Below are 25,459 nucleotides of genomic sequence, written 5' to 3'. Positions count from 1 at the left end.
ATTGACGTGCAGTCATCAAACCCACACACTCCCGCTGTGCCTGGGAGGGGGCCACCATGGTACTCTCTGGAGCCCAGGTCCATGCCAGGCAGGAGGGCCCCTGCCAGCAGAAGGTACAGATTGAGTATACCAGGCTTGAAGCCACAGGAGCACTCAGCAGATGGACCAGACTTGGGGGGGCGTGGGAGCATAAGACAGCTGAGATCGTAGGTCCAGAGGTCATGGCTATAACAGGCCAGACCCAGTGCCTGGCCCAAAACAAGATCTTACCATATAGGGGTGGGATGCTGAATGGGGTTCCCTGGTAGCTCAGCTGGTAAAGAATCTGCCTGCAATGCAGGAGACCCCAGTTCGATTCCTGGGTCAGGAAGATCCTCTGGGGAAGGGATAGGCTACCCACTCCAGTAGTCTTGGGCTTCCCTGGTGGCTCAGACAGTAAAGAATCCACCCGCTGCAAGAGACCTGGGTTCAATCCCTGGGTTGGGAAGATCCCCTGGAGGAGGGTATGGCAACCCACTCCAGTATTCTTGCCTGGAGAATCCCCATGGACAGAAGACACCTGGTGGGCTACAGTCCATGGGGTTGCAAAGAGTCAGACACGACTGTGTGTCTAAGCACAGCTAGGTGACCAGGTGTGAAACATCCTTGCTTTCTCTGTTGCACCCACCATGGCTCCTCACTGACCTCAGGATTAAGTCCAAACTTCAGTGTTCAAGGCCCACACCACCTGGGCACACACACCTCCCAGCCGCACCACCACCCGCTGGCCCTCCTCCCCTTGCACTGCACCCACCAGACTGAACTCTCAGTCCTGAATGCACCCAGCCTCCTGGGCCATCTAACTGCCTTTCCTTCTGTCTAATTTCTCCACAGGGTATTTCTGGCTAGCCTGTCCTCACCCCTCGGGGCTCAGCTCACCTCCACAGGGAAGCTTCCCTGACTCCCCCTGAGCCCTTAGATTAGGGAAGGATTCCCATTTACTGGACACTCCCCTGGGCCCCTAGATTTCCTTATCGTCCCACTTCCTAGTAGAGCCTTTCTTCCACATTAGACTTTGGCCCTAGCCTCAACAGGGGTGTGAACATGTACATGGCTTTATTCCAATGCCTAGCATGGTACCTGGTCATAGGTGGTGCATAAATACTTAGTGAATGGATTATTGTTAAAAGACTGTTGAGAGAGAATGCTTGCCTCAAGCGCTCCATGTATATACATCACAATGTGTATATAATGTGTGTATAAACATGCTCCCGGGCTTTCAGATCTCAAGGCTGGGGAGAATCATCCCTTCCCCTATGGCCTCCCCCCATCCCACCCCACCAATCAGCATCGTCACCATCATCCCCAGTTGGGTTTAAGATGGTAGAGTTTACAAAGTGTTTTTACAAAGGTCTTGGCAGTCATCAGCATCCTTTTACATATGAAGAAACTGGGCACAGAGAGATTAAAGTGTCTCATTCACAGGGGACCAGCTCACTCTGGTTTGCCCAGAACTTTCCTAGTTTTAGCACTGACAGTGTCCTGGGGATCCCCTCAGTCATAGACAGAACACGACAGCTGGTCACACCTCTTGTCTAGGATGTAAACCTAGGACTCCTGACTCCAAATCACGTGACTGTTCCCTGACTGCCTCCTGAGGGTCCTTAGAATTCAATGACCTGCCCTTTGGATGTCCCCTCCAAGCCACTTGGCACTGTCCTAGAGCACCTCTTCTCAGAAGCAGGTGCTCAAGGAGTGCAGGGCATTAATATTAACGTAAATCAAATACAATTGAGAGAGAGGCTCATTTCTGGAGGAAAAGCACTTTATGTAACATAGAAATAATTAAATCTATTATTAAAATAACTTCATAATGATATTAAAGCAAACTTTTAGAATAAAAATACTTTACTCAAAAAGTTTTCATTTCTCCATATTGCCTTTGCATTTTTCTCTTTCTCAGTGTGTATTTTTTACAGAACTGAAATGAAGTGCAAGCATCATGTTTGTTCCTTTTTTCACTTCACATTACAGAACTCTCGTTTAGATTTGCTTCATTCTGAGTCTTCCGTGTCTCCAACACCCATTAGCCTAGATCACAGGGAGTCTGGGCTCAGGGCTGCCTCCTTCCTGAAAAACATCTTTCTCAGCAGGGCTTGCTAACTCAGGGCCCCAGCTGGGCTTCTGCAGGTTGCCATGTAAACACCGTCTTTGTGCATGTGTGCTGTTTGCAGGGCAGAGGGACACAGCTTTCATCTGATCCTGAAAAGATCAGCACCCTTGAGAATACTCAGACTCACATCCACTCCCAGGGCAAGCATCCACCATGCACTTTCTCTGCAGGGCGTAGACTGACCCAGGAACTCTGCTCCTCCCTCTGTTCCATTTCTTGGCTTCCATATGGCTCTCAAGAAAAAAATAAAAACAGGTTCCTCTCAATGAGTAGTCCATCCTGATAATTATCCTGACCCAAGATCTAAAGGGGCCTAGAGAATACTATGAACAGACGAGCCTGGCAGGCTACAGTCCATGGGGTCACAAAAAAGTTGGACATGACTGAGCAACTGCTGCTGCTGCTGCTAAGTCACTTCAGTCGTGTCTGACTCTGTGCGACCCCATAGACGGCAGCCCACCAGGCTCCACCGTCCCTGGGGTTCTCCAGGCAAGAACACTGGAGTGGGTTACCATTTCCTTCTCCAGTACATGAAAGTGAAAAGTAAAAGTGAAGTTGCTCAGTCGTGTCTGACTCTTCATGACCGCATGGACTGCAGCCTATCAGGCTCCTCCGTCCATGGGATTTTCCAGGCTGGAATGGGTTGCCATTGCCTTCTCCGACTGAGCAACTAACACTTTCTTTTTTCAGATCTAAAGGCACTGTCGAAAGGGAAAAGACTGTGGGTGGGAGGTTGAGTGCCTTCTTCCTTTCCATAAGTCTTTTTCCCTTTCACCTTTTTCTGCATCAAGAATGCTCCAGGCTGGAGTTCACCCATCCTCTTCCCATCTTTTAGTCCATGCAGATCCTCACTGAAGCTCTCTTCTCAGCACCGCAATTGAGTTTGAAGTATTCCCACCCCAAATCAGGAATGATCCTGCTGTCACGCCCAGAATTCCTTAGGATTTTAGATGTGCTGGTTCACAGGAACGCCTGGATTTGCCTTCATGACCTCCGTCTTTCTAGAGAATTGGGTGGTTCAAGAGGGAACTGGGGTATTTCAGTCATCACTCAGAGCTCCAGGTCCCAGAGCCATGGAAATCCTCGGGAAACCATAGTCCAAGAGGCCAGCTGCCTGTTAGCCATCGAGGTACCACTTTGACACAGTAGATCATCAAACCGGGGCGGGGTCAGCTGCATTCAGCTGATCTGTCGTCTTCCAGAGCAATGGCGGCCGTGGCAATAGAGAGGCTCTGCAGGGATCTCTGTAAGAATAACAATAATTAGATGTTGCTAAGCACTGTGGGATACACAGGCACCATCATAATCACCACAGCTACCAGGGTGATGATAACAGTAATTAAATGCTGTGGTTTTACCAACCACCCCCCCCCCCCCGCCCCGGGAGCACTGCCTGGGGTGAGGCTGGCCTGTCAGGTTAGGGAAGGGGGCACCCATGCCAGAGTCTCCTCTCTGGAGCTGGCTGGGTCTTGGGCCACACACTTCCTCCATGAGATTCCTCCTCCTCTTCTCTCCCCCTGCCCTCAGCCTCAAATGACCCCAGATTGGGGACCTGGGTCACAGGAGAGGGGTATTCCCATTCAGCATATCACTCTAACGTAGGTTCATCTTGTCATATCAACAGATTTCAGGTGGTTGGGGGATCTTGGGGACTTCTTAATGGGACTCCCCTCACATCAAAGTGAGCTTTATTAGTCAATTACTGAAAGATAGACAGGGGCCTGGGAGATGAATAGGAGGGCAAGTCTTTATTGTATTGACTTTGGGCCTCTCCCAAGCCCCACAGCTGTCTCTCTGCAAGAGCCCGTGGGAGCCGAGGGAGGGCAGTAGGGACAGCTTCCTGGGGAGGGCAACTTCCTCTTGTCTCTGTCTAGTCGTTGCCTTCAGCCGTTGAGAAGGTGAGAAAGGTGAGCCCGAGGGCTAGTTCTTTCAGGGGTTGTCATTCCAGTAGTCACTGAGTCTCAGAGTCAGGACAGAAGGTGGAGTTCATCCAATCCCTCCCCACCCAGGGCAACAGTCCCATCCAGGGCACCCCTGGTAAATGGACCTGGGGCTTCAGTCTGAAAAGGGATGGGGTGTTGGTTCCATATTCCATTGATGGGGTTCCCTAAACAGTCTTCCTTAGACTGAGTTGAAATCTACCTCCCTGACCACATGCGCCCACTGGCCATGATTCTTCTCAGTGAAAGCACACAGGATAGGTTGCTCCCTTCCGCTCCGGTATTTTGGAAGCTTGCTAGTCACACCTCCCTTCCACCTCCTTCTCCTTTATGAGATCCAAGGCCACCTTCCAGCCTCTCTCTGTGGTGAACTCCAACACCTACTTTACTGCCATGACCTTATTATTAACTTCCCTGCTTTCTACTCTCAAAACTTCCATCTTCACTGCTCTCTTCACCTTCCCTCCAGGGTCAGAGAAAGATGAGTCCTCTCCTTTGCAAGGCTGACCCTTCTCCACTTTAGTCCCATCACACATGCCTCTTGCAGGACCTGCCCACGGAAGCACACCTCCTTTTGCTTCTCACACTTGTTTTGCCAGTCCTCGCCATCCACTAGCTCTCTTCCTCCTGCCTCAAGATGCTCAGGAAATTTTGATTTCCCATCACCAAGGAGGAAACAAGCCCCTTGGTCTCTGTTGTGCTAATCCTCTCCAAGCTTCTGATCGGTTTCGCTCATTCTGTTCACCACCAAACTTGTCAAGAGCAGGGTGGACACCAGCAGCCTCTGCTTTTTCACCTTCCACCCCCTTCTCCTCCCACTTTGATCTGGGTTCTGCTCTGCCCCCAACACCACTCTCCCAAAGGTCACTGGTCTTTTTGCCACTGTATCCAATGACCTCCTCTGATTCCCACCTGCTCTCTGCAGCAACAGAAGCTGTTGGCAACCTCCTCTGTTAAATTCTCTCCTCACTTGGCTTCCATGACAACCCTCTCTCCTTGCTCCCCTCCTCCCTCACTGACCAATCCTCATCTGTCTGTCCTACCCACGTTATTGCCAGATTCATCTCCTGGAAGCACAGTTCCGACAGCTCTATGCAACACATAATGTACAAGGTAATAATATGTCTAGGTCTCAAACTTTTTAAGCAGCAGAATCCATTAAGAAGAAGCTTTCGCAGAAGCCTAATATTTGAAGAGCATGATAACAGTATGCTGGGACTTCCCTGGTGGTCCAGTGGTTAAGAATCTGCCTTCCAATGCAGGGGACATGAGCTCAATCCCTGGTCGGGGAACTAAGATCTCATGTGCTGTGTGGCAACTAAGCCTGAGTGTCACAACTAGAGAGAAGCTTGCAAGCTGCAACCAAAGAAGCCTGCATGCCACAACTAATACCCAATAATAAATAAATAAATGTCATGATGTATAGAAAGAAAGAATGAAATGAAACAGTATGCTCTTTAAACATGGTTCCTATTGAAGCAGGGAATGGGGATTCCAGGAAATTCTAGGGCTTTCAAGCCACAGTTGAAAAGCCACTGAGAAAATTAAGTTCCTCAGTCTGCAGCTGACAAAAGAGGCCCAGAGAGGAGAAGTGATTGGTAGAAAGTGGCACAGTATGTTAGTCAATCAACACATTTCCACTCGGTGCCTCCTGAGTGCCAGGTACATTCTAGGTGCTAACAATTAAGCGGGGACAAGACCCAAGTAGTCCTGCCCTAGAGGGGCTGACAGCCCAGAGGGGTGTGAACCGCGTATTACGAACTACTGAAGTGGGCACAAGCATGCAAAGGAAAGTGAGGGAGCTTTTAGGAAGGGACCCGCCTGGTCTGAAGGGCAGAGAGGACCAACCTGGGGATGAGGCACATGTAAGCTGAGCCCTAAAGGACATATAAGCAGATGGTCAGAAGAAGTGGAAGAGCCTTGGAGCAGAGGGAACAGCGCAGGTGAAGGCTGGGGAAGCCAGTTAGGTGGCCAGAATCTCAGGCAAGCCCAGCAGCTCTGACTCAGCACCCTGGAGCAGAATAACAGTGGGTGAGAGTGCAGCCCCTCCAGCCTCCTGGGGACTTGACACTAATCTCAGAGGCCGACTGGCCAAGGAAGTGTTCTCAGGCATTGGGACCCAATAATCTGTATTAGAGGACAATCCGATGCTAAATGCAACGTGGTGTTGCTGATTGGATCCTGGAACGTAAGACAGACATCAGTGGAGGAACAAGACATCTGTAGTTGAATTAGTAGTATTATACCAAAGCTTCTTCCTTAGTTTTGACAAATGTACCATGGTTATGTAAAATGTTTATATTAGAGGAGGCTGGATGAAGGACATATGAGAGCTCCGTACCATTTTTGCAACTTTTCTGTAAATCCAAAACTATCTTTTAAAAAAGCCTTAAAAATACATATATCCCTCTGGCACCATGGCAGAGAGCAGCAAAACTGGATGTAGGGAGAGAGGTTATAGTACTAATGATGACTAACAATGAAACAGTCCTTCCTGTTCACTAGGCATTGTTCCCAGCACTTAATGTGTTTAACTCATTTAATCCTCCCAACTCCATGAGGTAAGTACTTTATTTCCCTTCATTTTACACATGAGGAAGCTGAGAACAGACAGGTTAAGTCAGTGGCCCAAGGACACACAGCCACTGAGTGGCAGAGCTGGGAGTTTAGGGATTCAAATCCAGGCAGCCTAGCTGCAGAGCCCCATCTGCTTGACCATTACCTTGTACCCCATCCCTCACGGTGCACCGGCTGTACCGCCGAGGATACTGCAAGGAGCAGGGAGAAACCATGAGCATGACGACTAGGGTGATAACAGGAGAAATGGAGCCACGTCACCAGACTTAAGACATATATTGGAGGCACACTCAGCTTCTGCTTTTGAATTGGAATATGGTAGTTGAAGAGGGGCTTCCTACATGGCGCTAGTGGTAAAGAACCTGCCTGCCAGTGTAAGAGATGTAAGAGACACGGGTTCGATCCCTGGGTTGGGAAGATCCCCTGGAGAAGGGCATGGCAACCCACTCCAGTATTCTTGCCTGGAGAATCCCATGGACTGAGGAGCCTGGTGGACTACAGTCCACGGGCTCGCAAAGAGCTGGACACAGAGTAAAGTGACTTAGCACACACACATGCCGGCACTCATGGTTGGGGAAAACGGAAGAAGCAAGAATGGCTCCTGGGCTTCCTTCCAGTTTAACAGTAAGGACCAGAAACTTGGTCCTGTGTTTCTTCCCACCATTGAGGGATACACTCCAGACCTTTCACAGTCTTGTGTGTAGGGACAACCTACCTGTTGCTTTCTCTTTTTATCTTCAAAATACAAAGCAAACTGGACCACCTGCTGCTCCCAAACAGGCCCTGACCTCTCCCACCTCCATGTGCTTGTACAAGCTGTTTCCTCCACCAAAATTCTCTCCTCCATCTCCCCGGGTCCAAATCTGATCCACCCATCAGGGCCACCTCTTCCAGGAAGCCTTCCCTGCTCTCTACAATGAGAAGCATTCAGACTCTCCTCTGGATGCCGACATTTTTTTCCTTTGGTTCTCTTTGGCAGCATGCAACCTCCATCCTATAATATAGTTATTTGGGTAGGATCTTGGCTCTTGCTCACTTTGGTATCCTCACTTCACAGTATAGTAGGTGCTCAAAAAGATATCTGTTCAGTGAATCATCTATCTGAGTAAACAAGTTCTATCTTATTTCCCTTCACCCCTTCCTCACTCCATTTTCTATCTACTGCAACCTACCACACACACACACACACACACACACACACACACTGCTGTTGGTGCTTTGACTATTTCATGTTGGCGCTTTGAATGTTTCAGGGGCTGGTTTAATCCACCTCCATCTTCTTCACCCGACCCATCCCTAGGCAGCCATGCCAACCCCCACACACACACTCTCTGGAAGCCCATTTAAGCGCAGGAAATAAAAAAGAACCTCACCCAAGAATGGAGAGACGGAAGAATACAAGCAGGAAATTAGTGGGCATTGGTCCATCTGGAATTGCCCCTTTAACCTATGGAGTCCAGCTCCTATAACGTGGTCCTGTCCTGGAGGAGCTGACAGTCCAATGGTGAGTGAATCAAGTATTCCGAGGCAGAGCCTGAAACCATTGCAACAAACTCAATCCAGCCCTGTTCCTCAAAGTACTTAGGGCCAGACTGGACTACAACAAGCCAAGTTGATATGACATTCCTCAGCTAAAACCCTCCTGGTGGCTACTGAGGGCTCACTGCAGATCTCTCCTTTCCCCAAGTCTTGGTCTCAGGCTACAGCTTAATGCCACTCTCCTCCAGCACATGGCTCTGTCTGAGAGATGACTCACTCAGTCCCTGTGTCCCTTCCACAGAGAAGCCTTCCCTGATCCCCACCCCAGGCTGAATAGGGCACTTTCTCTGAGACCCATTAAATCATGTGTGCACATCTCTGGGACACACCACACACATTAAAAGCTTGTTTATAACATCTGTTTCTGCCTGTCTTCCCCCTCTGTCCCCTAACTAGATTGAGTGCTCTTAGGGCAATGACCAAGTCTCTGTACCCCCAAGCCTAATGTGATGTTTGGTACAAGAAAGCCCAATTACATTCATTCAGTGTAAAAGATGTGTTGAGGAGTGTGAATGCTCATAGGAGTGCTTTAGTCTACGGACCTCAGCAAGAAACCCAGAGACACTCCAGGGCCAGATTCCAAATAGCGGGAAAGCGGTGCCCTTATTGCCCATCCTCCTGCTCCTCCTATTCCCAGGAACTAGAATTTACATTTTATCAGGATTGGGCCACGTCCCCTCTGCTTCTGCCTGCTGGGCAAAGGGCAGCAATGGGCAAAGGGTGCATTGTCTGGTCAGGCATCTGGGGAGAAACTGCTTCTCCATAGTGGGACACTGTCTCCTCCGGGGGTGAGGATGGGGTCCAGAGGGAAGGAGCAGAGGGCAGACCTGGGGCTGCCAAGGACCGGAGGGCTCAGCTGCCTTGGCTGGAAGCCAACCGCACCCGGATGTGGTGGGTGGCCAACGGGATCTGGCGGAGAGTCCCTGCTTCGCGTGGACACGGACTGGTCCCTTTCTCGGGTACCCCGCAAATCGTTCAAAACAGAGGTTCCCCCCAAGGGGGCACAGTTCTACTTCTTGCTATATTTAGGGAGGGGAGAGGGCCTCAGTGTTTGAAAAAGGAACTCCTGAAGGGAGAGCGGGTTAGAAAAGATCAGAATCCTCAGGGGCCCCATCTCACCCGCGAATGCCCACCACCGATTCCCGGAAGGTCCTCGTATAGCTGCCTCCTCGTTGAGTGTTCACATGATGCAGAGGCTTGAGAGCTCTGGCTACTGAGTTCGAGTCCGAGGCCTGCCACTTTTCTGTTCGTGCCCCTGGGGAAATCGTGTCCCCCCCCCCCCCCCCCCCCCCCCACCGCCCCGGGTCTTTGTTTCCTCATCTGTAAAACGAGGCTAGAGCTGGAGGAGAGGGCCTGGAGAAGCCCTATTCGGCTCGGACACTGCGGGATCCCGGATTCTCCATACTGCACGCCCGCTCCTCCACAGCCTCCCCCCACCCCACTCCGCCCATCCACCCCGTCTTAACTCCACCCCCACCGAGCGGCTTCTCCCCCGACGCCGGCCGCTAGGGGTCACTGCCTCCCTTTGTCAGCGACGGAGGAGGGCGGCTAGCCCTCCGGCCCTCTCCCCGGCGGAAAGGCGACCGAGGGGCATCTCCCGAGCCAGTGGGCCTGAGCGCGACCCCCACGGCCCTCGCCGGGGATCACGCCTCTGCCCGGGGCGGGAGGGTGTACGGGGCGGGGCGGGGCGGAGGCCGGGGCCGGGCGCGGGCCGCGCGTGGGCATCCAGGAGGGGGTTAACGCTAACCCCTCCCCCTCGGGCTGACATCACGGGGAGAGCGGCTGAGAGGCTGGAGCTCGGCGAGTGAGAGAAAGAGAGGGAGAGGAGCGAGCGCGGCTCTACTCGGCGCCCGGGCAGCTCCACGTTGTTGCGGATCGCCGGGACCCGGCAGAGCGAGCGGCCGCCGCGCGGCAGGGGACGCGGCGCCCCCGGATCGCTCGCCTGGCGCGGAGCCGCGCCGCCCGATCGCCCCGGCTTGCCGAGTCGCGCGCCCCGCCGCCTGGGCCCCGAGCCCACCGCGCCGCCCGCCCGCCGCCCTCGATCGTCCCGCCGCCCTCGGAGGACGGCCGGCCATGGACGCCTGCAAGTTGGAGCCGAGCGGGAGGGTGTGAGCGCGCCGGGGGCCGGGAGCCCGCGCCGGGCAGCCGGGCGCGCCGGGGGTGGGTCCCTCTCCCCTGCCCGGCTCTGCGTGGAAGAAGAAGAGGGCGGGGACCGGCACCGGGAGGAGAGCGGAGGAGGAGAAGGGGCATGACTCGTGCAACTTGCGGCGGGCATCTGCCGAGCCTCTGAGTCGGCGGCGGCCCGGGGCCCGGATTGCGGCCGCGCGGATCCCACCCAGCCCACCCCGCCCCGGCCGACGGCTGAAGCTGACCTGGATCCTCGGAGCGCCCGCCGGCCGGCAGGGATCGCCTTCGTCTTCCGGGCTGCTTTCTGGAGCGCGAGGAGCGCTCTCCTCGCGGCTCCTCTCGCTGGACCCCCGGCCCCCGATGGCTCGGATGGGGCTTGCGGGCGCCGCTGGACGCTGGTGGGGACTCGCTCTCGGCTTGACCGCCTTCTTCCTCCCAGGTGAGCGCGTTCCGCCCCCTGCCTTCCCCCCCACCCCCAATCCCAACCCCCCCCCCGCCCCCCATCCAATGCCTCCCCGGGGCTGGGAGCTGGATGGCGGGCACGTCTGGGTTGTAGGGAGTGAAAGGAGCCAGAAAAGTTGGGTCACGGCTTAGGTAACGGGGGTGCGGGTGGTTCGGCGGGGAGAGAGGCTGAGGAGCCCAGCAGCCTGCCCTGCAGGAAAGCAGTCGGATGCACGTTTCTGTGTTGCAAGAAAGCACTTTCTCCGCTCAGTTTTTCACACAAAAAAATAATAATATATAATAGCGTTCTATTTATTTAATAACCAGCTCTCAGCTCGGGAAGCAGTTTGGAAACACTGCATGTTACATAAACGCAAAATAATCACCGTAATCACAGTCTCAGGGTAGGAGACAACAGCCCCAGGGGGAGGGCGTCAGTCTCGGAACTGGTGGGCTGTGGGCTTGGCGGATGGAAGAGGGGCTTCGGTTTTTTTCCTCCAGCCCCTTTGCCAAGAGGTTTCGGGCGCTCGGGCCCCCTCCCGCACTACGTCGCCCTACCACCCGCGCGGGGAGCAGGCTCCTGCGGCAGAGGCGGCTTCTCGCTCACCTGCGGTTCTCTTTCCGGGAGGGTGAGGCCCGGCGGCGCGCTATCGCAACCTCCCTGCCTAGCGCGGAGCTAGGCTTTGCCTTGGAACTCCGGTCCCAGTTTGGGGGGCTCTCCCGCAGGAGGCGCCGCGGGCTTCGTGCCAGCCAAGTGGCTGCGTGACCCACTTTCCCGAGGATGCCCCGCATGTCCTTCCTCGAGATGCTGGCGGCCGAGGGGTTAACCCGACGCCCGACCCCCGGGGTGGCCCCCAGTGGCCCCTCTGACGGATGGGGTAGGGGCGGAGGCTGGGACCGGTCCGGGCGTATTGTGCTGGGGAATGAACTGGAAAATGCGTTTAGGAGGCAAATCCGAGCGAGTCCCCGCGGCTGAATTTAACCCTTTGTGTCCCTGGGGAAGCTGCCCGGCTCCCACGGTGGCTGGGGACACCGGCGCAGGTGGGGCAGAGACTGGGGGAGTTCCTCCAGCCTTCTTGGAAGAAACCTGAGACGACCTCCCGCCCTAGCTAGGTGGGGGGTTTGGGAAGGCGGGGTACGGTGGGGACTCGGTTGAAGCACGTGGCCCTGGCCTTAGGTGGTAAAAGAAGGGGTGAAAGTGCAGAGACCAGCTCTGCGTGGGGCAAGAATGTTGGGTCTGGGCTCCGCTCGCTGCTAGCGAAGGAGATGTGGAGATATGTTCGATGCGCAGACACAAACGACAGTTTGTTGCCTAGACGTGGGGCTGGGGTGCGCTCCTGGGAGCCTGGCCTCATTCACTTCTATACCCCGTCTGCCGCCTGCTCCCGGCCAGGGCTCTGCAAATGTCTTGGAGTGGCCCATGGCTCCAAAGTGGTTTGTGAAAGGCGCACCAGGGTGCCCCCAGCCCTGCAGCCTCCGGTGGGGGTGTGGGGGTGCTGCCCGGCTAGGTCGGTGGGGGTAAATTCCAGGGCACACAGGGGTCACTGCCCATTTCAAAGGTGCATGATTGAGTCCCTCGCAACAAGGGTGGTTCCGGTAAGAATGAAAGGTCTTCACCTTACACTGGACCGCCTGGGAAGCCAACGGGAGATGCTGGAAGCTCCAGTTCTAGCATTTGTCTGACCACCGGGGTTCTGGAACCCTTCAATTCCATATTGCCCACACTCAGAACCCAGCAAAAGACCAGCTTTCCTGGGGCCTGACTAGTCCAGCGTACTAGGGGTTAATCTAATCCTGGGTCAGACAAAGAGCGGGAAGATTTGGGGAGGGGGAGTGAACTCACCCCCCTCCTTTTGTTACTCTCTCTCCCAGCTTTGTGGTGCTATCCCTGGTAGTTAATTCCATCTTTGGAGGGGCTGGAGGCCTGTGCTGCTCCATCCCACTCAGGGAGTGGGGGCAGGGAGGTGATGCTCTCACCTGGTTCAAGTGTAGACACCTGCCCTCCCCCAACCAAAACTCCAGATTGAGGGAGTGGGGTGCAGATAAGGAATCACAGCTCAGATGGGCACTTAATAAGCACTCCTTGATTGATACTAATTGTCATGGCTGGGTAGCATCAGAGGGGCAGCCGGAGTTCCCTGACCAGCCAAGCTCTTCTACCTGGTGCCCACAGCCCTGGTGCCTCTGTGAAAAGACAGGTGGATGTGGTGGTGCCCACATGACACTTGGACAGAGGCTGGGGCAAGTCGCCTTCCAAACCCCATCTACTGTCATTCTCAGGCAAGCTCCTTCTCCCTGGGGACCTGCCAGCCTGATGCTCTTTTCTGGGTTCCCTGTGGCAGGGAGTATAGAGGGATGAGGAGAGGAGCCTGATGAGGTGGGAGAGGGGACCCCCCCACCCTGGGTGAGTGTGGTGGCCTCCTGACTTCAAAACACTCCACATCTGGCTTAGTGTGTAAACACAGAAGTGTGTTTTCAACAACACAGATTTGACCAGGCAGGGTGGTGAAGCCCCATCAGCCTCTGAGATGAGTCTGGGGTTTCTGCCTGATCACTCAGAGGAGAGAGCCAGTGGGACCCGGGGGCTGCATCCCAGAGGAACAGGGGAAGCCCAGGAGAGGAAGCAGAGAAACTGCCTTAGAAGCAGGTGCGCTGAGCTGGTGTCCCACCTACACCACACCCTCCCTAATTGGCTTCCCCAAACCTTTTGTCTGGGAAGAGAACACACACCCCAGGTGTCATGCACACCCTCGGAGGACCTGTCGGGCCACAGCAGCACCCTCTTCTCTGCAGCCTATGCAGAGCTCGCCGTCATGATGGTTTCCTTTGAAACCCAGGGAGTCAGGACTGTTGAGTTATCTTCCTGTCTCCCCATCACTCACAGACAGTGGTGTGTCCAGGCTTGCTGGGCAAGACATTATGGCAAAACCAATTCCACTGGCCTGAGGTTTGCAAGCGAATATAAGCAAGAATCCCAGTGCCCATGTCAGAGGAGTGTCTCCGAATCAGATTCAAGGCCAAATAGTCAAGGCTGGAAGGGAGGAGGAGATATTGCAGTGCCTGGGCCCAGCACCTGGGGCTGAGTGGTCTAGAAGGTGTCTCTGAGCCTGACTCTCTGTGTTTATGGGACAGGCCACCCCTGGTCGCCTGATGCTGGCTGAGGCTATGATGTCCATTCCCTTCTCGGTTGCTCAATTTTGCACAATGAATCCACCTCATTGGCCTGATCCAGGACCCAGTTGTACACTGCCAGGATGGTCTCGGGCCAGAACCCTAGTGCTGACGACTGAGCAAGTGGGCCAGGCTAGGGAGGGTGGGGGACCAGGGGGCAGCCCCAGTTGCTGTGCCTTGATAACTGCCATTGTTTAGCAGCTGACTAATGTTCATTGTTCAGCACAAACAGAAAATACCCAAGAGAGGTATAAATTTACCTTCAATTTTCCTGATTGTATCTTTCCTGGTTAACCTGGTAAATCGAATGTCTCCTACCTGCTGTGGGGGCAGAAAGGGTGTTTATATATATTTACCTGTTTTGCTGATTTTTTTTTTTTTTTTCCTAACGTTGAATGTCAGCCTGTAGGCCAGGCTGGAAGGGGTAATAGCCAGCTATGGGACTTAGGCTATAACATTTCTGATAATTTGCTTACAGCCTCACCATCAGTGTAGAGTGGGTGCACACACATGTGTGCAAGACTGTGTGCTTGTGCTGGCCATCTACAATTCACTGTGCACATACAGACCCACCGGGAGTAGGACAAGGAAGTATGTGTACTGGGATTGTGGGTCACTGTGGGACAGAGGCATAAGTATACATCAAATGCATAATCACATGCAATTGATTTCTTATGGCTTTCCGACTGGGATTTTGTGAGAAGCCTGTGTTTATATCAGAGTGTCAGTGAGGGTAACTTTGGAGGAGACCTAGGATTTGCCCTTAGCCAGCTCCTTCTAAGACTGAGCTGCCACATCCTTTGGGGGTAGGAAGCCTGGACACCTCTTTCTTTTTCTGCTCTGTCCGTGACCTCAGGCTGGGCCTCTGCATCCTCACAGGGAGATGCTCACCTGGAGAGATTTTCCTCTGCTTCTCAGGATTCCTGAGCAGCCGGGAGGGGCCACAGGAAATAGGTTTTCAGCTACTACTTTGGCATCTCTGCTTCCTGCATGAATACTTGAGGAAAAGGGTCATCTGGGGAAAGGTGATGTACTCTGGACATTTAAAAGGAGCTCTGAGTCATAGGCTGTGAAAAACCCTGTCGAACCATATGTGTGCCCAGTTCAGCAGCACACATGTGCCTGGAGCGCCCCAGTTCACAGAGCAGAAGACAGTAGCCCCCTTGTTGGAAAGGCAAGTGGGAGTGAAGGGCAAGCAGTGGGGAAGAGGGCAGTCCTGGGAGCCCAGGTCCTGATGCCCAAGTCAGGCTGGCAAGCGTTTCTGCCCCGTGGTGTCCGCCCCTCTCCATAGAGACCTCGTCTGTAGAGCCAGCAGCAGATGTGCTGGCTGGGGCTAGAGGTAACTTAAGATCTGAGCAGGGATCACCTTGCACAGGGAAAGCCCTGAGCTGGAGATAACACTCCTTAGCCCAGTTAACCCTTTAAGCTCTGGATTCTCCTGTGCTGTTTGGAACTGGGAAATAGAGGGGAAAGATGGGAGAAAACACATCGGACCTAATATCTGAACCCTGACAAGGAGAGATTAACTCAATGCCACAGGAGAAACCTAAGGACACAAAGAAAGCCTTCCTGATCACAGACTGTATGTAGGCTGTTCAGGGCAAGGGGTAATCCCAAGGGTTATCCTGAGGTGGGGGAGGGGCAGTAGGTATGTATTCTCAGAGGCTCATGAGATCTGTGCCTTTCACCGTCTTCTAGGGGCAAAGCAGCTATGGTGCCAGGGCCCAGTCCAGAGGGAGCAGCAGAGAGCTCAGTCCCTCTCCCCTCAACCTGGAGATCACCCTATTTTGACTGCCCAGCAGAGTGAGACAGCAAAGCAAGGCCAGCTGGACTGTATTTGAATCCCAGCTCTACCAATTGCTAACTGGGTGGGCCTGGTTAAATTGCTTTGGCTTTGTAGGCCTCAGTTTTCCCATCTGTAAAATGGGTTTCTGCTACTATACTTTCAAAGGTTTGTGAAGATTAGGGCAATATGAAAAGTGCTCAGTGCATTGCCCAGCTCTTGATAAATGTGCAATAGTGGCAGCTACTCCTGTGTTCTATGCCTTTCCTCTGAGTGGTCCTGGCTCCCTCTGTATCTGCCAGCTGGACACTGCCAACTGCACACTCTCTTGAGAAAGAGCCACTCAGTTGCCTGCCCACTGCTGACCTCACTTCCCCACCTGGAAATGACAGCAAGGGCTGCAGCGGCCGTGGGGACTCAGGTGGCCTGGTTGGCTGCAGGCACCTGCCTGAGCCCAGGCTTGGTGGTCGTGTGCTGCCCGAGCAGCAGGTGCTGTGTGGCCTTTGTTCTGCAACCTGTTGCCAAGGGCTCTCCCCAGCACCCACCTCGCTCCTTGGCTGCAACCCAGCTGGGCACTGCAGCTCATCTGGAACACTGGCTGGGGTGGCAGCCTGAGGCTGGCGTGGAGAACCCAGGACTCAGCCCCTGCAAACTTCTACATTTGGCACGGGGGCAGGCCACAGGCCCTTCTCCCAGCAGTCTATGCACCAGCTCTTCAGGCAAGATGGTACAGCCAGAGAGGTAGAGATCCCTCCCGGGGTCATGCCCTTCTCACTGGCAGAAAGTCCTTCAGTTTCTCCTGCTGCAGATTGATGCTTTCACCAATAATAATAAAGATGTTTGTGATCCTCTTTTCAGCTCATAATTTCAGCTGATCCTCTCAATAACCCCATATAAAGGGTATCGGTAGTTCTCCCATCTTACAGATGGGAAAAGTGAGATGTAGGTCTAGTACCTTGCTGCCCATCTCATGCCAGTGCAACCAGATTAGACGCCAGGCTTTCTGCTCCAAATCCAGTAGATGAGGAAAGGTAAGATGGACTGGGATGGACAGACGCAGAAGAGGCTGAGCCAGACCACAATAGAATATGTCCAGTGGGGCAGTCATTTGCTTTGTTGGCAACCACCAGCTTATAATGTCCCCCACCTGGTGAAGTGAGGTATACATGGAGATATAGGTTAGAGGGTGGCCCTGCTAGAGCTGACCACAGTTCAGGTTGACACAAAGCACAGATGCCCAATAACAGAATGGGTGAAGGGGAGCATGTCCTTCCAAATGCTAAAGCATCACTCCCAGGATCTGACCCGAAATGTGGGCATGGCCCCAAGGTGTGAGCACAGAGCTCCAGGACACAGGCAGGCACACAGCCAATGTGCTGGCAATGCTCAGAAAGCTTTGTGGACTTGACCAGAGCAATGGAGAGTGGGAGGGGCTGAGATTTGGTAGGCAGAGTTGAGTACCTCTCCTGGGCTACCCCCACCCCTCTCTGGTCCACGCAGATCCCAGTTTCATTCCCAGTTTATGAGGAGTCTCATTACCAAGCCACAGACAATAAAACCCGCCCGGCCACTCTGGCCCGGATCTCATTAGAGGACATTAGTTCCGCTGGCTTGGTGGCCCCATTGGGACACAGCTGCAGGCGTGGCCCAGGCAGCAAAACAGGCCAGTGGCCACAGGCACAGGAATGTCCCATTGGGAGTTGAGTTTGATCTATGGGCTTGAGTAGGGCCCTCCCTCCCCACCTCCATCCATGCATTCTTGAAATGCATGTTCCCCAAAGCTGGAAACATGAGGTCCCTCCTGCCCACTTGGACCCTCAGTTCTACCCACCACCCCCCACCACTGCCCCCTCCCTTCAGGAGATAAGGACACAGCTCCTTCCAGAGCTGGGCAGGGGAGTCCACCTTCTGAGAAGCTCAATCAAACACTGTCATTCCATGGAGGAGGGCCTTTGGGGACAGGGACAGCAAGCCTACTCACAGCCACAGCTCTGGGGACACTCTTAAGAGACACGTCTGAATAGCAGCCCACCTTTCTGTCCAAAAGGTGGGGATAGAGACCTGGGGGCCCCGTGTCAGAAGCATTTTTCATCCCCTATAGATGCAGTTTCACCATCTGGTGGCCTTGGGGTGGTGGGAGGGGGGAGCCTCCTGGCCCTACTCCTCTCTCTGAGTTAGATTAATTTGCCCACAATGGCTGTGATGGAGCACTGGTTGCATCTTGGGGTTCTTCCCACCAAAGACAGGATTATTCCATTCTTAGCAGATTCTGGTGCCTGTTGACAGCCAGCTTCTCTGCCCTCCCCTCCCCTTCTGCTTTATCTTTCTTCCCACCTCCAGACCAGCCCATCACCAAAACATCACCAGGGCTCAGTGGATGTAGCCGTGAAAAACAAGATGAGGGCAAAGAAAACCTTGCCCCGTCTTAGTGCCTCAGTCTTCTAGAGGAAAGAGAGTCCGGGCCGGAGTAACTGGTTCTTAGTGCTCCATGCAGGGGTCACGCAGGCCAGCCCACACTTCAGGTCAGGAGCGCCCGCCAAATGAGTCAGCGGAGATGGGAACACTGATCTGTTTGGGCAGATGTCGGCAAGTCAGCCCTGCTCTGGAGAAAAGGGGGCTGGAGACTTGTACCAGCCCCTGATGCTTGCTCCCCTGTAAGACCCTGCAGCTTGTTTGGAATTTGAGCCCCAAGTGGGGTTGGTCGGCTGCCCCCATGGGGTCAATGGACCCTGAGCAGCACCCCAGGTATCCCCTCCCTTAGTCCTGGTCTCTCTTGGGCAAATGCTGTCAGCTGCTGGGACAAAGCGAGCAGACAAGGTGCCTCAGAGCCAAGCTGGCCTTGCTGCCTCTTGATGAGGGTCCCACTGCAGGAGAAGCTGGCAGTGGTGTCCTCACTCGGGGGACCGCTGCAGCAGCCCCTGGCTCACCTCTGTCCCTGACTCCTGGCTCTCCAGCTCCAAATTGCCTGCACTGCCTCTTGGGTGAATATACTTAATCCGCGCCTGAAAAGGATGCTCACAAGCACAGAAGCATTTGATGACTGCTCCCCTCCTGGCTCAGCTCCAACCACCCCTCCCAGCCAGCCACACACCCTGTGCATTTTCCCACCTCAGGGCCTTTGCATGTGCCATTCCCACCAACCCTCCCCTATTTCCCATATCCAAAAACTGAAGCTGAGAGTATTTCTATCAGGAAGCCCCCAGTTGGAAATGACCTCTTTCACTCAGAGATCCACCCCCTTGTTGCAGCACCTCATCCATGCCACCCATGGCAATAGCCACTCTACATCTTGCTATTAGTTATTTGGGCCTGGGGTTTATCTTCATAAGACTCAGAGCTCCAAAAGGACAGGGTCCATTGCTGAGGGGGCTTGGACTCCCCGGGGCATTGCACAGGGTTGGCCACTCTGTGGGCTGATGACACGGTAGGCGGATACATCTTTACATAGTCCAATGTTAAGTGGATACATCATTGCATAGTACCTACTAGGTGGATCCATCTTTGTTTGTTTGGACAGTGATGATAATAAAAACAGCAAACTGTTATCAGGAGTTTTTAGACACTCAGACACTATTATGAACATCTTACCGGTAATAACTTATTCAATCTCCGTAACAATACTTACTTCTTGTGGAGGATTCTTCTCATTTTTAACATATGAACAAATGAGGCCCGAGCAGAGGTTAGATAACTGGCCTCCGGTCACAAAGCTATTTAGTGGCAGAGCCAGGATTCGGATCCAGGAAATCAGGCCCAGTGTCCATGATCCTTACTAAGCCTGGGGTAACATAGGACCTTGCCTCCAGAATGCCTATCACCCCTGTGTAGCATCGTAGAGCCTACCCACCTGCTCCCTTTGATGATGCAGGAATGACCTGGGGCCTTCCTGGAGCACTGGGGGCTTATTAATGCTTATCATCAGAAATTTTCAGCGGTTGTTACTACTTTATCTCTTGGATACCTTGTAAGTACTAGAAGTACAGTTGTTACACTCCTGGTGTATCCTGCCACTATCTCTGTTGTGTCTTGGGAGTGTTGATGTGCCTCTGCTGGAGGGAGATGTCTTGACATTATTGCTCTTTCATCCCCTGAGCCTTTGCGCATCACTGATGCCATCTGAGGGCCTCCCACCATGTTTCCCTGTGAGACCAGAGGCAGGTATAATAGCGCCCCTTGGAGAATCTGCCTGGAATTGCCCCCAGTAGGTGTTCCCAGGCTGGTTCCACATCCCAGGTGGGTCCACGGCTCAGCAAACTGCTCCTATGCCAGGATCTATCCTAAGCTTCTGGAAGGTTCCACTCTCTCTTGCCCTCACCCAGAGATCTGAAAAGATGGCAAGGGAGGGGCCCCTACCTGGGGAGTGGGGCAGGGAGAGGATTTAGGGTGTTCGCCTGTGCCAGATGCTTTGATCTCCCGGGATGAAAGGGCCTGGTGCTTCCTATGCCCCAGGCAGGTTCAGGATGGGGAACCAGCGGACAGAGGCATTGGCCACCTCACAGCTGGGGTAGCGAACTTCCGGGGAAGGACGGTCGTGGGAGCAGAAAAATCAACACCCTTTCCCAGTGTTGTAGCCGAGGACCAAGAGGGGAGTCCGGATGGCCCACCTGTGGATTGTCCTCCCGAGGGTCACCTGGGGCCACACCCTGCCCCACACCCTGACCCTGCAGGTCACCACGTGCGCTCAGGCCTCACAAACTCCCTTGCTTAATTAGGAAGGTAACTCGGCTGCAAACAGTCATCTGATACGTTTCGACGCCAAAGAGAAATTCCTCCCAGACTCTCCGCTGTTCTAGATTATCCATGCTCCGTTAGCTTGAATTACAGAGTGGCCTCTGTGGCCCAGACCCAGGCCAGAGCTGCGGGATGGTTCCTGGGGCTGGGATCTGCCCCCCTATCCTCCCTGGGAAGCACTTAGAAGCCATAGGGGCAAGGAGGCCTTAAGACCTGTATGACCTCCATGCAGACCTAAGGATTGCCTTGTCAGCACAGAGGGGCCAGCTCTGCCCCGCACCTGCCTGCCCTAGGGCCTGCGATGCCCATGGGTGCTTTTGAGTCAAGCCACTTGGATGCTCCTCTTGTGTCCCCTCTGGGCCAGGCCTCCTTCAAGGGCTTTGAGTCAGTGGCAGAAGCTTCTGCAGTGGCTCCCGAGTGAAAAATTGGAGCAGGGGCAGGGACAGGATTCTCCTCGAGTATAAATGAGACCAGAGCGGAGCAGCCACACTGCACTGTAGATTATTTTATGATGATTGCCCACCTTCCCCGCCCCCAAACAACCTGATCTCATTGGCCTAGATTGCTGCATCTCTCAGAATGATGGATGGGCCACCTCTCGCTTCCCAGGCAGGGTGGTCGGCCCTGCTACCGAGACACCTCCTCCCCAGTCCCTTCCCAGATTTATTCCCTGTGTTTGCGGTGCCCACAGGGTAATCAGCATCCTGGGCCGGCTGCACACTCTGATTATCTCTGCTCGGTTGATGGATGAGCCTTTGGGGAACTTGGATGACAGCTCCCAGCCCCTGCTCCCCTGTGCCCGCCCCTGCCTGGGCCTCAGCACCCTTCCCAACCCTCCTCACCTCCCAGGAGTCAGATAATGGGCCTCCAGGTTGAATCTGAAGCAGGGGACAGGGGTGGGGGGCATGGGGCGGGGTGTTAGTCGTGGGAGGAGGGAAGGCAACACTCTTTAGCCCCCACCTCTCAGCACTGCTTGTGGGATAACCGGGAAGGGTGTTGGTGGCTCCCCTTTCCCTCCTGGGAGCTCGGGACAGGGCACAGACAGTGCCACCAGGGAGCTTCTCTGTAGGTCACCCCCTACACACACACATAGACCCCAGCTCTGCGTAAAAACACCCTTAACAGGAAAGAGCTCCATTATCCTCTTCTGTCTCCATCACTCCATTACTCCTACCCCCTCGGCACTTGTGTACACAGTTTGCACTGTAATGATAATTTGTGCTGGTTTATGTGTTTCTTTACAAGTGTTTTTATGTCCTCTGTGTGTGTATGAGAGAGGTTTATGGCTTGTGTTTGTGTGCGTGTGTTCGCACATGAGGTCACGTGCTGTGTGTGTGTGTGTGTGTGTGTGTGTGTGTCTGCTCCTGATCAGCCTCTGATAGCCATCTTCTCTCCCGTGGAGGTGGGGGGGCTCTCACCCAGCTCCCTGTTGGGAGAAGGGCAGAATCTGGATCCTGGGGGTGAGGAGAAGAAGGGGGAAAGGGCGGGCAGTCAAAGATGATGACTGTTGAGGCAGGGTTTTGCACTGCCCCCAGCCGCCAGTTGGAGAATGCAGAAGGTCAATCTTAGATAATTGTTTTGTCTATAGGATCACAAACAACTGGTTTGACTATTTTTTTTCAGCAAACTGACTGAACCCACTGGTTGTTTTGGAGCCAAGTGGTCTCTGCCTTTTATTGCTCATGTGTGGCCAAGTATATATCTGCGTCTTGTCTTCTCTAAAGTTGAGTTTTCTTCACTGGAAAACGGGGATGCAATACTGGGAGGTTTAGAAGAGCTAAACAATGCCTGTAACATGATTAGCACAGTGCCTGGTACAGAGCGAGTCTTTACACCACTTAGCTATTATTAGCTGCCGCCTGCCCAAGGACCCTGGGTCTAGAGGGAGGGCCCTTCCCCAGGGCTGGAAGCCAGGCCCAGGAGCCTCCCAGCAGTTCATGACCCAGCACGCTGGCAGGGGGAGGGGAATCCCTTGCAGGGTTCCATGACCTTTCTAGGGTGATCAACTCAGGAAGGATCAAGTACTCAGACCCCTGGGCTCCTGGAAAACCACCCACATGGTCACCTGGGGAGGTATGTGGTGACCCATGCCATCCTGTGCTCCCTTCTCAAAGGGTTGGTGTTGTTTAAGTCACTAAGTCATGTCTGACTCTTCATGACCCGGTGGACTGTCGCCCGCCAGGCTCCTCTGTCCATGGGATCTCCTAGGCAAGAATACTGGAGCAGGTTGCCATTGCCTTCTCCAGGGGATCTTCTCAACCCGAAGATCGAACCCACTTCTCCTGCATTGGCAGTCAGGTTTTTTACCACTGAGCCACCAGGGAAGCTCTTCGTAGATGGTAGTTAGAAGCAAGAGTTATATGCTCTCGACCAAGCTACCCCAGGTGCAGGAGTCTAGCTGCCCTGAGAGCCCAGTGCCAGCACTTATGGGGTTCCCACTGCCCTGGTGTGCAAGGGGAGAGGGGTGGTGGGCCCGTCGACCACCCACTTGACCTCGCGTGCAATCATACCTCCTGGAGCTCCTAGTCCAGCATGGGACAGCACCCACCCTCTAACCTCCCAACACAGCAGGTGACACCCCAGGGTGCCACTTCTTCCTGCCCATGGGGCAGGGGCCTGACCAGGAGATGGCAGAGGAGCTGGGGCCTCACGATGTTATTACTGAAACCTGTCCTCTCCCTAAGCTCTCCCTCCTGGGACATGAAGGGACAGAAGTGACTGGCAGGAGGTTGAGTGCTCCTTCACCCTTCAAGCCAGGTTGCACATCTGAGCCCGATTGTTCCCTCCCAGCCCCAGGTCTGGAAAGAGCCTTCCAGCCGGACTCTCAGCTGAGGGTACCCTCTGCCCTGCAGGGGAAGGGAAGACCAGAAGGGTAGGTCATGGATCACCCAGAGTCTTGGCATTGGAAGGGGAGTCAAATAAGGTAGCACCCAGTCACTTCTTAAAACCCTTCAACCACATCCTACCTGTTGGTTGATCATCCAGCTTCAGCATGGATATCTGCAGTGACGGGGAGCTCACCACCCCACATGGAAGCCGATACAGCTGTGACTACCCCAAATTCTTCCTTGTACTGAGTGGAAATCTGTTTCCCTGAAGTTCCTACCAGTTACTCCTGTTTCTACCCCATTGGAATTGTGTGGAACACCTCTGATTCTGCACAGGGGGTCTTTCAGGCATTTAAAGACAGCCTCTGGCATGCAGGGTCTTCTTTCCCATGAGTTCATCCAGTCAAGTCTGACACCCCCTCCATCTCAGATGCTTTCCTGGGAAGCAAGTTGTCTAGATCCCCAGTAACAGGTGTGATGCTCCAAACACAGGCTTCCTGACCCAGGGATTTCAGCCTAGGAGTCCCCAGTCACAGCCACTGTCCCAGGGCCAAGAGGAGGAAGAGGGAATTGACTGCCTTCACCCTTCCCCACCTCCACCCCACCCCTTCCCCACCTGCATCTCACCCCTTCCCCACCTCCACCTCACCCCTTCCCAATGCCTATTTTCCTTTGGATTAATAATAAATTGCAGTGAGAGATCCGTTTATCTCCTGTGGGAATTAAGGAATTAAGCTGGTGAGGGGCCTGAGAGAGGGACCATATTGCAGAGATTCAGGGCATAAGGAGGACAGTGGGGAGGGCAGGGGACTGCCTGCAGTCACTTCACCAGGAGGCGGTGCAAATTCTCCCAGCAGCCTGTGTCCTAGTGGGCATGGGTGGGGACCGGTTGGAATGGGTGTAGTCACTGGTGTACACAAGGATGCCACCAGTGGGATGATCGCCCCGCAGCCTCTCCTGTCGCCTGGCGCTTCCTGCCATGGTGCAGCCGCTCTGTGGCATGTCCCAGGGCTGGGAGAGCAAGCCACAGCATGTGGCAGGGTGTGGCACCTCACCGTCTGACCTGGTGATCTACAGTCTGCAATACAGATTCTACAGCCACACGTCTACCACCACCACCCCCAACAGGCAGTCCATCAGCACCGACCAGACACTATTCACTCCCTACCGCCCCACCCGACAGACCCTTGTGGGTTTCTTGGTGGTGAATTCCCAGGGCCAGTGGTGAAATGAGTCTTTGGCCACTGGAGAGTCTGAGCTTCCCTTTATCCTAACAGTAAACCAGAAATCTCCTTCCTGAACCCCTACAGGAGGTTAGTCAGATGCACTCCCCCAAGTCTCCACCCTATTCATCTCCAGTACCCCACCCCTGGAACCCAGGAGGCATTGCTTGGAGTTCCTTCTCCCCCATCTCACAGGCTTACTTCTTGCCAACTGCCCCCATCCCTCCTGCGTGAGACCCTGGTCCCCTCACCAAACCCTACAGCTCAGCAGGGGGAGATAAGGCATTTAGCTACCCTTGGAGGGTAGGAGTGAGGAGGTGGGAAGTGAGAGGAGATGGCTGCTCCCCCCGACTGCCCCCTAGGTCACCCAGTCATGTCCCCAAATAATAGTTTCAATCACTGTCATCCCTCTCTCTCCAGACACCCCACCAGAGCAGGGAGTAGGAGTTGATACTCAATGATAGCGGCCACCAGGAACGGCAGAGAGATAAAAAGCAAGGCTGGGCTGGAGATAACCTGCAGGGGGTGGGACGGCAGGCAGGGTGGGGGTGAGGAGTCCCAGAGGTGCTTGGGATTCAACCCTGGCGAAGGGGGAAAGCCAGAAATTGGGCCCTCCAGTCCAAGAGTCTAGCTGGTTAATAATTAGTAACTTGGGTTAATAAATCATTAGTGTTTTCTTCCCACTTTCAGTTCCCCCACCTCCAACCTGGAGCTCTTTCTAGCCTCTTCCCTAGGCCTCTGAAAAGAAGCCCCACCTCCCCCACCCCTGTGCCTGGTTTCTGGTCTCTTCAGCCAGCATGGTGTTTAATCTCCAAGAGAGATTAAGGACTGACTGCAGGCCTGCCCCACAGGCTCTTTGGATGCACCTAGATATTTCCTCCTGGGAGGGTAAGCCCTTAGACCACCCCCAGAGCATCCCTGTAATCACTAATCACTCTCCTTGGTGC

General features: G+C 54.1%; 1 protein-coding gene across 1 annotated transcript in view; it reads left to right on the top strand.

Annotated features, from left to right (window-relative positions):
• Positions 1 to 10,333: 10,333 nt before the first annotated feature.
• NECTIN1 (nectin cell adhesion molecule 1) overlaps positions 10,334 to 25,459 on the top strand; it is a 72,524-nt gene continuing 57,398 nt past the window's right edge. The window contains exon 1 of the mRNA XM_061146071.1: positions 10,334 to 10,774. Within this exon, the coding sequence (XP_061002054.1) occupies positions 10,696 to 10,774 (79 nt within the window). The 5' untranslated portion in view covers positions 10,334 to 10,695. The remainder of the gene's footprint in view (positions 10,775 to 25,459) is intronic.

This window comes from Dama dama, chromosome 1, assembly GCF_033118175.1.
Source record: "Dama dama isolate Ldn47 chromosome 1, ASM3311817v1, whole genome shotgun sequence".
NCBI lineage: Eukaryota > Metazoa > Chordata > Mammalia > Artiodactyla > Cervidae > Dama > Dama dama.
The sequence above is the reverse complement of the archived record's forward strand: the minus strand, read 5'-3'. Positions and strand labels throughout refer to the sequence as shown.